The 12,224-nt window shown below is 41.7% G+C and overlaps 1 protein-coding gene across 5 annotated transcripts in view; it reads right to left on the bottom strand.

Moving 5' to 3' along the window:
* Nucleotides 1–12,224, bottom strand: part of LOC105486024 (doublecortin like kinase 1) — a 351,355-nt gene that overhangs the window by 49,806 nt on the left and 289,325 nt on the right. For all 5 annotated transcript variants that reach the window (XM_011748660.2, XM_011748661.2, XM_011748659.3 and 2 more), the window contains 3 exons: nt 9,787–9,844; nt 9,171–9,290; nt 4,317–4,463 (listed from right to left, as the gene is read on the bottom strand). In XM_011748660.2, coding sequence (XP_011746962.1) covers nt 4,317–4,463; nt 9,171–9,290; nt 9,787–9,844 — 325 coding nt within the window. The remainder of the gene's footprint in view (nt 1–4,316; nt 4,464–9,170; nt 9,291–9,786; nt 9,845–12,224) is intronic.

Below are 12,224 nucleotides of genomic sequence, written 5' to 3'. Positions count from 1 at the left end.
GCGTGAAAACAAGGACCATGAGTTGCACGTGTCATTTTGATGGGCAGCCGGGAGCAGGCACAAACACTTGAACACAGAGTTTCTAGACAAGGAGAGGCAGTTTTTCTCCTAGAGGCTCTTGGGGACTTTGGGAGGGAAAAGATTTTTGAACGTTTATATTTGAAGAAAATGACTACGCTTGTTTCTGGAACCTAATAAAAACTAGTGATGTGAGTTATAGTTTTGTTAGTAAAGATTTAATTTTCATAAGGAGGAGGCATCTGTGTACACATTTTTGAAAGACCTGCCCAGGTCCCTGGAAGAAACAAGCTCCTAATGATGGTTTTTGTTGCTAAGGGTACAAGCTTGCCATCTAGTGGTGACTTGTGTAAACTGAAGGTATTAATTTTTTTTTTTTTTTTTTTTTTTTTAATTAAGCAAAAAGTTCCTTTAGTCATGAACTATCATGGCATACATACACACATACATATACACATACACACATCCATGCATACATACACAGTGGTCCCATGCCTAAGCCCATCTGGGGAAGCATCATGTTTTCTCCCACTGCTCAGTGAAGTTTATACCGAGGCCAGTGTGAGAACTCCGTCTAACAGGCCAGTTGGGACTGTTTTGGGCTTGCCAGGCGGCTCTGTCCTCTGTTTAAAGAAGTATCACTCATTCACTCACTCACTCACTCTGCTCATCCACTCTGACGTCCACCTGTCCATACAATTATTAAGTACCAGGCATGACAACAAGTGAAGCAACAAGAACCATATAAAATCATGGGCATGATCAATTTAGGGGGAAAAACTTTAGTTAAATACAATAATAAATCAATAAGGGGTATTTTTCACTGGGTCAGTACCTAGTTTTCACCTAAAATGTGGCTGGAAACATTCCTGAAAGTCAAATCACATTTTCTCATCAAAATACTTTAACCTGACCAAACACTAGAGTTAAATAAATCATTCATACAATCAATATAGATCCTTAAGGCCAAGCTACATTTTTATGCTGTTCTATAAGAATTAAAAATAAAAAACGCTAAAAGTTCTATATACACAATTATACTGCATACAATGAAATCTATAGCTGAATTAGATAGGTATTAAAAATACTTTGCTAGTTATAACAAATATTAATCTAACACTTAGCTAACAGAAATCTTGTTGTAAGTCTTACAATTTAGAAGGGCTCTATAAGCCTTTTAATCAAGTAGTAAAACAAAGTATGCTGTGAAGTTTTTTTATATATTTGGTAAGTTTCCCTATCATAAGTAAACAGATTCCAAATCTTTACATTAACTTTATTGTAACATTTTCCAAAAATAGTCTATAGCTTTACATTTTGCCATGAGGTGGCAAATCCATGCATGGGTGAATAGAAAAATTTCTAAAGCAATATAAAAAAAAGGGTTAAAAAGTGATTTTCACTACATACAACATTATTGTTAGGCCATTTTATTTTTAGGAATAATTTAATTTCATTTTTAATTACAAAGAAAGGGGAAATTTTAAAAAGGAAATTAATAGTTATGTGTTATCTCTTTATTTCATCAAATCCCCTTAAAGAAGGCTTGAAGGAGGTACCTTCCTCAAGGTCATAAGACCAGTCAGTGGAAGAGTGAACCACTTGGTTTTGAACTTTTGTCCATCTGACTATAAATCCTGGGTGTGTGAGGGTCTACCTTCTGTGATAGTTCTGTTATTCCACAACTCTCAACTGAATGTGAAATCAACAGTCGTCTCCTGTGCAATTAGTGACGTCATCCTAGTTTTGTTAAACCAGGACAGAATAAGTTGTGTTAAGTTTTGCTAAACTTATTTGAACTATTTTATCCTGTAATAGATTTATCTCTACAAAATTCACCAACCCCTAATCCCTACAGGCAGAAATCACTGTAATGGATAATAAAATCTCTTCAGTTTTTCATACAGATATTTTAAACCTATATTATAAATGACTGCAATTGCTTCTCTATATAGTTCAGCTTCTTAAATTAGAAGAGAAGGGAAAAAGAAAGGAGATAACTTTTTTTTCTTTTGTGGTAATTTAAAGTAAAATATGTTTGAATCAGCATAATACATTAGAAGTATCCTGTAAATTGTAATTTTAGTAAAAGCGCACTCCTATGTAATCACTTATGGCATTTACAGAAATAGATAACCCTTCAGCGAGGAGTAAGTGAACAATGGGTACACAAAACTGAGCAGCAAAATCAAAAAGGAAAGGAAATGAAACTTTAATTTTCCATCGCTGAAGTTTGGGAGCTTAGAGAAGTTTTTAAACAAAGGGCTAGTTGTAAGTCCGTTCCCATGAGACAATCCTACATAATTCAAGACACAGGAAAAATGAGTGCAGATGAGAGAAAATTGCTGCAGTTGATGGAGGCAACTATGCAGAAGAGAATGTTTAGGCTACTGTGGAGATGAGGAATTTAAGGTGCAATTAAGTCAGGGCTCAGTCACTTGACCTCGGCTGCCTTTTATTAGCCAGTAGCTACAAGATTACCAGCGTAATTGCAATGAACTAATTGTGTGCATATTTATTTCTTGAATGCCTATCTTTTCGGCTTCAGTGTCAACTTCATGAAGACGTGTGTCTCTCTTGTTCCCTGGCACAGTACCTGACACAGCAAGTACTCAGTACCTCTCCTTAACGCAGAGCTCACTGTAGTGTAGTGATAAGAGCTAAGGCTCTGGAAGTCGGAATTAGGTTGAGACCTTGACTCTTCTACTTAAGAACTGTTCCAACTGTGGGCAGGTCATTTAACTTCTAGGTACCCATATTCCTTACCTATGAAATGACACAGTAATAGAACTTACCCGATATGGTTGCTGCGAGGATGAAATGAGATAATGACCATAAAGACGTTAGCACAGGGCCAAACACATAGATGGTTCTCCATCATTGCAGATCTTACTAGCTTTTGTTTGTGACATGGGAGCTGGGTGGCTCATGTGCTTTTAGACTGGAGTGTGTATGCAGGTTACCTGGGGAGCTGGCTGCCACGTGGATTTCTGCAAGCTGTCTTCAGTCACCAGATTCTGATTTGGTAGGGCTTCATCCAGGCCCAGAAATTTGCATTTTTAACAGGCATCTGGGAATAATTCTGATTCAGGGAGTCTTTAGACCACCCTGGAGAAACACTACTTTAGAAAGAGAATCCTCTTTTCCCAGATTTCTGAAGAGATGGGCAAAGTAACAGAAGTCATACATGATGCTCAGGGGTGGATAATGAAAGTAAAAGAAGAACTAGCATCATTGGGAAAACATATATATATGCACAGTATATAGAAATGAAATACATTTCATTAAAATGCCAGCCTGAATAGCCAGCAACATTTACATTACTCCCATATTTCCCAGTGAAGTGCCGCATACTTAGTCTCCACCTCCTCTTTTTTCTCTGCATTTCCCTTAATAACTGGGTGAGGAAGGACCCCCATTTGCTTTTGTGGAGATATCTCAAGGTTTCCACAGGGATGGGGAGTACATGAAAAGCAAACCAAATCGTGTAACGTAGGGGGAAGGATGTCTTTGTTTTTAAAAATTAGTCTTTTTCGAATTTGTTTTTATGCTAAGGGGCTAGAGTCTTAAAAACCCATCATAATTCTTTTTCTTTTAGAGTTTGGATCACATTATTGAGCTGTAAAGTTGGGAGACTCAGAAAAAGTCTAAAAGGGCTTCCTTTTTTTCCCCCAAGTAAAAACTTCTTTTTTCTTTTCTTTTCTCTTTTCTTTTCTTTCTTTTCTCTCTCTCTTTCTTTTAAGACAGGGTCTCACTCTGTCACCCAGGCTAGAGTGCAGTAGTGTGACCATAGCTTACTGCAGCCGTGACCTGCTGGCCTCAAGCGATCCTCCCACCTCAGCCTCCTGAGAAGCTGGGACTACAGGCGCACACTACAATAATCTCTGGCTAATTAAAAATTTTTTTCTTTTTTTGCAGAGATGGGGGGTCTCACTATGTTGCCCCAACTGGCAAGTAAAAACTTTCTAACATAAAAGCGCCTGAGATAAATGACAGCCGTGTCTGTGTAACTTGTTACTATCTTGTCCTAGCCTGAGGTATTCAATACAGGCCTACCCTTCATGAGTTCAATTCCCATTCTTGTGCCTGGTTTTTATTTGCTAATAAATCAGGTGTTTTTAAGGGTGCATTAACTCATCTAGATCAACCTAAAAGGCTAGTTTCCAACTAGATCCTGAAGGCTAATTGGAAATTAACCTTTAATTTTTTAAAAAAAGAAAGAAAAGAAAAAAGAAATATTCATATTCATTTATGAGTCCTTGGAACTCAGGATGCCCTGTAGGTGGAATTCCTCTTACCAGCAGGTTCTCTGGCTTGATATCACGGTGGACGATGTTCAGGCTATGCAGGTATTTGATGGCGCTGGCTAGGTTGTACAGCATCCCACTGGCGTCCCTCTCAGTGTATTTGTTAGTGGAAGTAATGGCATCAAAAAGGTCTCCCCCCTGAGAAGAGAACAGAAGGTGGAGCAGCACATTAACAGATGGGCCAGTGGTGTCACCTGCTGAGGCCACTCACAAATCACAAAGGACAGAAAGAATGGATGTGGAATCTTTGGGTTCCTAAGGGCTTTTCCTGCCACTTCCCTCTCAAAGGCCCGAAGGCTGAATGGTGATTTCTCCACCCACTACAAAGCCAGCAGCACTTCCCCCAGAGCTCAGAGACAGGGGCAGGGTGAGGATTCTCCACCACCAGACACATGGCCATTTCCACAGCTCCCAGCTAGGGGAGGAGGAGATGCAGCTGGATCCCCAGGGCGGAGGCCTGTGACACGTGAAGAACTCAGTGGCATGTGCCACCTGCCTCACATTGACTGCCAGCCAGAGTTCAAATTCGTAATCCTTAACCTCCTCCAGTGAGGAACAGGTAATACCACAAACTGCACACTGAAAATGTTCTACTGCCTAGTTATTAAGACGCGGGCGCGTGCACACACACACACACACACACACACACACACACACAATCCCCTTCATATGCTACATTTAGCTCTTTGGGAGTGGGCGTAGTGTTTTCTTTTTCAATATTGTGCTTCTTTGTAAGGAACAAAGGAAAGGACCAGAAACTGCCATTTCAAAGATGAGCCAGATAAAAGAGGGAGGAAGAGGGGGGAAATCTCAAAGAAAGTTTTCTAGGACTGTTATTCATCTGAACTTTTGTTTCCCTTGTTCCTTTTAAAAGATATTGCTTTTTGGTAAAATGCAATTATTTTTAAGCTTCAACCTAAGTACCATTTATTCAAAACCCTTTCAGAGAATTGGGGTCTGGTTTACTATCAGTATGTGCACCATTCTTGCCTACAGGGCACCAAACTGCTATGCACCGTAACCAACTGTGATCATCTGTTACCTAATGTGCTAAGGAACTCAGTTTTTCTTTTATAAATAGCTAAAGCAAAAGATAGTCCCTGTAGGCTGATGATTTTCAAATCTGGCTCTTGGGCCTGGGCCCTCTGCGCCCCTGGACAGTCTCCACTCTGGAGGCTTCTCTCACTATCCCCGAAGCTGCAACAGTTCTCAAGCTAAGCACACAGATTTTTTTTTTTTTCCCCCAAAACGAATAGTTTTTTCAACGTTCTGCTTCTCTCAAAGGTAAGGCTGCTACACACAGATTTTCAGGTTGTCTCTGTACCACTTAAGGAGGTGGGACAGTCACAGTGCTCTATGTGAACAGCACCCCTGGAGTTCCACCACAGGGCATGTGTGGCTGTATATGGAGACCCTGCAAAGATTCCATCAGTCCCAGTTACCTGGGTTCCTGGCATCTTGTAATGCCCCTTTTTATAAGAGACAAAGTCTTGCTTTGTTACCCAGGCTGGAGTGTAGTGGCACAATCATAGCTCACTGCACTCAGACTCCTGGGCTCAAGTGATCCTCCTGTCTCAGCCTCCAGAGTAGCTGGAACCACAGGAGCAGGCCATCATGCCCGGCTAATTATTATTATTATTTTTTTGTAGAGATGGGGCTTTGCTTTGTTGCCCAGGCTGCTCTCTAACTCCTGACCTCAAGTGATCCTCCTGCCTTGGCCCCCCAAAAGTGCTGGGATTACAGGCGTGAGCCACTGCATCTGGCTCCTTTCTTCTTTGTCCTCAACAATGCAGTCAACAGGTCTTATCCATTCTCTCTTGGACACGTTTCTCCTTCGCAGCCATCTGGGCCTTCCTACTCCGCCAAACGCTCCTGTTGCCTCATCCCTGGCTTGTTGTCATGTGGTCTCACAATCCGCTCTGCTTCCCTCCGTGAGTTCTTTATCCAAAGCATCCTGCACACCGACTGCTACCTTCCCACACATTATGTCACTATTTTCTTTCTTTCTTCAAGAAATCACCATTCTTTTCCCACAGCCGAAAGGAGGAGGCTTTCTATGTTCTGCCCCAACCTTCATTCCACCCTGTTAATTTCCTCTCTTGCCACTACTTAAAACAGTGACCCTCATGCTCCAGGATATTTCTTCCCTAGCTATCCGAACAGGCCAAGATCTCTGTCCTCAAGCCTGTCCTCATGAGAGCCCGCTTCCTGAAGTGTCCCGTCCCCTCCCCTTCAGTTTTCTAATTCCCGTTGCTCTCTCAGGGCCCAGCTGCAGGCCCAGTTCCTCCGCAAGGCCTGCCTTCCTCTGAACACATAGGCAGCCTGCATGTGCACCGCCTCTGGCAGGCAGAAGGCTAAAGTCCTGCGCCTGATGTGTATGGAATTTCATTCTGGTGAACTGCTGATCCACTGCCTTCCGGAACTGCTGATCCACTGCCTTCCTGAACAGGAGCCTTGTTTGTCTAGGAGCTTCAGGCATTCTTTGGCACATCACTGGGCCCTGAGGGTTTGAGAAGCACACCCACCCACATGTCTCAGTGGAAAAGTCCTGGGAGTCTTTCAAGTCAAGCCTGGGGCTGGCCTTCACTTCCCTGGGAAGCTTCTCGAGCGCCCTCAGGGCATTCTGGGTGAGATTAAATCGAAGGGTATGATCTTTCAGCACAATTGAGAGTCCCAGTGCTGGGCTACGGAGACCTTCTATGGCCTTTTTAGGGTATCTTGGTGATGCAGAGAGAATTCACAAAGGCAGTTAAGTGTAACGAGGACCTTAACATAGTCACCTAACCAAGCACATGATTGAGAGTCAGACTAAGATTTCTCACAAAATGCCCCATTTAGAGTGCCTGAGCCTTTGCCATCTTGAAATTTCATTTAGTCTCAGCATTCCAAAAATCAGCCAACAGTGGGGGTAAGGCAATAATAACAGGGGGTATTCAAATTCTAACAGCACACAGAAGGGCAACAGAATGGCTTGAAGTTGGTAGTCTAAAAACATTGTTGGAAAAAGTCTCCGTGGTACTAGGGAAAATATAATTTACAATGTTGGTAAAAAGGTAATTTGATAATAAAGCACCAACAGGAAAATCTTCATATTTTTTCTTTATTCAAATGAAATCAACTTTTCTTTTCCTTTTTCTTTTTTTTTTTTTTGAGACAGAGTTTCCCCCTTTTTGCCCAGGCTGGAGTGCAATGGCGCGATCTCGGCTCACTGTAACCTCCGCTTCCCGGGTTCAAGCGACTCTCCTGCCTCAGCCTCCCGGGTAGCTGGGACTACAGGCGCCCGTCACCACGCCCCACTAATTTTTTGTATTTTTAGTAGAGACGGGGTTTCACCACGTTGGCCAGGCTAGATCTCTTGACTTCGTGATCTGCCCACCTCCGCCTCCCAAAGTGCTGGGATTACAGGCATGAGCCACGGTGCCAGGCCGACTTTTCTTTATTGGATTATCAGTTTAACATTTTTACCTCCCTCAGCCTCAAACATGACAATAACCTTGTTACTACAAAAAGGCTCCCATTCTTTGAAAGAAACAAGTCCTAATTTGAAGTAGAATAAAAATAGGTTTCACCTATAAAAAAAATGCCGATATGTCTAAGGTGAAGCAACTCTGAACAACAAAAACTTAAAGACCCTAGAATGAACATTTATCATATCATCACAGATTAGCTTATTAAATGCTTTCCTTGTCTTGAATGTTTAAGAGAAAACCTCACATTCAAGTCAGCAGTGTGGGGATTCCAAACATGCCCTGGGAGCCTGAGGCGCCCCCTTGAGGTGCTCACAGCTGATGCAGAAGGCGGTGCAACATTCTCCAACTAACGTAGACATTACTTAAACCCCCAGTTTGGGCCGGATGCTGTGGCTCACGTCTGTAATCCCAGCACTTTGGGAGGCGGGCACGAGGTCAGGAGATCGAGACCATCCTGGCTAACGCGGTGAAACCCCATCTCTACTAAAAATACAAAAAAAATTAACCGGGCGTGGTGGCGGGAGCCTGTAGTCCCAGTTACTCGGGAGGCTGAGGCAGGAGAATGGCGTGAACCTGGGAGGCGGAACTTGCAGTGAGCCGAGATTGCGCCACTGCACTCCAGCCTGGGCGACAGAGTGAGACTCTGTCTCAAAAAAAAACCTTTCAATTTGATGAATATACTAGAAAAGACTTGAGAACACAACAGCTTCATGAAAATGAAGCATGCCATTTTTTTTAAAACTTCTAATTCCTGAATATGTCAAATGTATGGAAGGAGAGTAAGAGACTTTTCATCTCCATTCAACCATCATCAATTGGCTATCCCCATAGTCTATGTTTTCATAGAAGGTAATATTATGTGACAGGATGAGATGACGACATTCACTGAAAGTGCGCTATTCACATCATTATTAGGACAGCGCTATTTTCCCATTATGTTGGTGACTAAAAGTTTAAAGCTTGTTTTTACAAGATGGCTGGTACCTTTGGATATAGTTCATGGAAAAGTGAATGATTTTCCATTACAACAACGACAATTATATTGGTACCTAATACTTTGTGTGTCACACAAACTGGTGGAAGCCATCTCTTCATCCCCAGAAAAACACCATTAAGCAGGTATTATTAGTATTCTCACTTTACATATGCTGAAACTGAGGCATAAAGAGGTAGACCCAAGGTCATGGGCCTCTTTGTGCCAAGGCTGGGACTTGAGTCCTTGTGTACAGTTCTCCTGTGAACATTCCTAATCACTAGGCCAATATCTAGAAATGAGAACCTGAATATCGGTGAGAGAAAATAAGGAAAAGAGCTCTAGAATATAGGCAAGCGTGGTGCCATCAATAAAGGCTTACTTTTTTTCCAAAATACACACCTTTACTAATTCCATGACAAGATACAGTTCAGTTGGCACATCCATCTCCTCAATCAGAAGAACAATATTGGGATGCTTCACTCTTCTTAAAATAGACACTTCATTCTGGATCATGTGCTCCTGTCCAAAGGAAAAGTTATCTTCATCAGCTTCCACACAAAACATATGGAGAGCTAACTCAGTGAGTACAACTATACTATGTAAGGGTCAAGAGAGATGCATTTTGGTAAAATGTAATGAGCCTGTCTTGTATTCTGATATTCAGATACAGCCTAGAATTGCCAACTGATGTGGAGGTCCTTACATAATGCTTATAAATTCAGAACCTATCGTGATAACTACAGTTTCATAGCAAAGAATGGGATGAAACTTAGATCACATGAAGAAGGGAAGAGAGTAAACAAACAAAAAGATAAGGAAGATAAATCATATATAATCATTCCAAATAATTTTTATCCCAGGGATATACATAAAGTTATATTCTAGTAAGTGTATAACATTCTATTCCAGCAAAATTCAACCCTTAGGGTGAACTTATGTTTATTTGGGAGCTGATCTTTGTGTTTCTTTTGACCTCTTGAACACTCTATCTCATAAGAACAAATTTTATACATACTTTGCCTCGACATTTGCTTTTCTTGATAATTTTCAGAGCATACTCTCTAGCAGTCGATCTGCAAAGAGAAAGTTTGTGTTTTTAACATAAAACTTAACTTCAAATCTATCGAATTATTTTGTCAGGGATCAATTTCCTACCCCATAGATCTTGTGTCATGTTGTAAATATTTTGTGAAAGGATTTCCTTTCTTTTTTTTTTTTTTTAAAAACAAATAAATATGTAAATGTTGATGGACTGACCAAGTGTAAGGACGGTAAGTCTGCTGGCATAGAGAAATCTTGGGCTGTTTATGTTGCCATACTGGTAATAAAAACACTAGCACTGGCACTTTGCTCTTCAAGTTGCCCACTTATCTCTCTTCCAAGTGTACTTTCCTTCCTTTTCTTACTGTTGGAAAGCTTTTTAATAAACTTCCACTCCTGCTCTGAAAACAAAACACAACACTAGCATTGCTACTGCGTCTTAGCTCCTCCTGCTTCCAGGTTGTTCTTCCCTCCCCTTCCCTCTGAAGTGATGTAGTGGCGGCCTAAAGCAGAGATGAGTTTCCGCCATTCCCTCCTGAGGTTCACTATCCACCCAGGGCACCTGTGACTGTTCTCTGAATGTTCACACAATCACACTGAAGACTCTAGAGAAAGCAGTCCACGCTCTTTAGACCTCAGTTCAGTGTGACAGCCTGTGTGAGTTCTGCTGGAGAACTCATGGATGATATGGTCAAGGTGTAAAGAAAGGGATAAAATCTATTTCAGAGCTTCCTGGGACCCCTGGGCCCTTTTACGGGGTGTCTCGTTTCATTGAAAGAAAATGAAGGTGACAATGAAAATCTACTCACTCCCCAAAGCCACATGGCAGCATTAAAATCAGACTCTCAGTTCTCGAGGCCCCTGCTCCCTGCATAGCACAGTCAACGCTGCCCCTCCTCTGTGATAGGTGTAGGAGGAAGGATTTAGTCCTATCGCTACCTTTAAACAGCTTCCTAATTTGTGCTAACATTACTAAGATACTGTAGAGACAAACACAAGAACGCGTCTATTATTAAACGGCACAATGCATACTTCATAATCATAGTAAACCACGACTTCACAAGCATTGCTGTTTTATTTCTGGTGTGAAATTGAGAGAGCCTAGCTTTTTACCTATAGATAAAAGTCAATTTTGTGGATCCATTAGAGCCAATTTTGTGGATCCAATGGACACAAATAGTAATGAGGTTAATTAAGAACACGCTTTTAAAACAGGGCTTTAAAATCTTCAATATGGTGAATTAAATGGGATTTCCTAGTTTTATGGTTGTAGCAAGAAAATGATTTGCCTCTAAGCGAATCAACAGGCCAGTCATTAATATGTTTTGAGGGCATTTTAGAAATTTTTCATGTTATTTACTTCTAAAAATGCTTCTTCCATGACATTTCCAGCCCTTTTCATGGTGCCAGCCTCAAAAAACAGTGATCACTGAATTATGATTCTATCTGCTGAATAAAATCACAAGATAATGACTTTGAAGCCTCTTTTCCTCACTAGAAGGCTTTGGGGTTCAGGCAGTAGAAGGTAAACCCTTTGCTTCAAGGCTCCCCTCCTGCAGATATGCAGCTGTCAGAGGAATTCCCATAGCTTTCCCTCAGGAAGGAGAAGGACTAGAAGCCCAAGGATGCCCCTACCACTGTCTCTTTTGATCCTTCAGATCATGGCTGAAGGATCAGCCATGGCTGGGCAGAGAGGCCATGATGGGGTGTGAGCCAGGCTGTGGCTAAATGCAGGGCTTGGTGTGCTAGATGTTCCCACATAAACACCAGACCACCAGCAAGACTGGGGGGTAGAGAAAGAGAAGGCACTGCAGGAAGAGGTAAACCAAAATATTTAACATTAGAAATTTAAAATGTGGGCTCGGCGCGGTGGCTCATGCCTGTAATCCCAGCACTTTGGGAGGCCCAAGTGGGCAGATCAGTTGAGGTCAGGAGTTCGAGACCAACCTGGTAAACATGGTGAAACTCTGACTCTACTAAAAAAGCACAAAAATTAGCCAGGCATGGTGTTGCGTGCCTGTAATCCCAGCTACTTGGGAGGCTGAGGCAGGAAGATTGCTCGAGCTCAGGATGTGAAGGCCGTGGTGAGCCGAGATCATGCCACTGCACTCCAGCCTGGGTGACAGGGAAATTTAAAATGTGAGGGCAAACATAAATGAGAAAATGAGAAAGTGACATGATTCACGTGTGAAGAGATTCTTCACTGTAGAAGCTCTACATCCTATAAGACCACAGGGTCCCTTTAAGTAGCTTCTTCTTAAGAGGCTCCTGTAGAGTTTGTCTGCAAACTTGAAAATACTTAATCAAGAGGAAAACTAAAAACCCAAGTGTTTCTGGATTCTGCTTTTCATAAATCACTAAAAATTTATGATAAAGCAAATCTCAGATTGGAATACATGAGCAATTTCCTAT

The sequence above is a fragment of the Macaca nemestrina genome, chromosome 16 (assembly GCF_043159975.1).
Source record: "Macaca nemestrina isolate mMacNem1 chromosome 16, mMacNem.hap1, whole genome shotgun sequence".
Lineage (NCBI taxonomy): Eukaryota > Metazoa > Chordata > Mammalia > Primates > Cercopithecidae > Macaca > Macaca nemestrina.
This window is presented reverse-complemented; position numbering and strand designations above follow the sequence as displayed.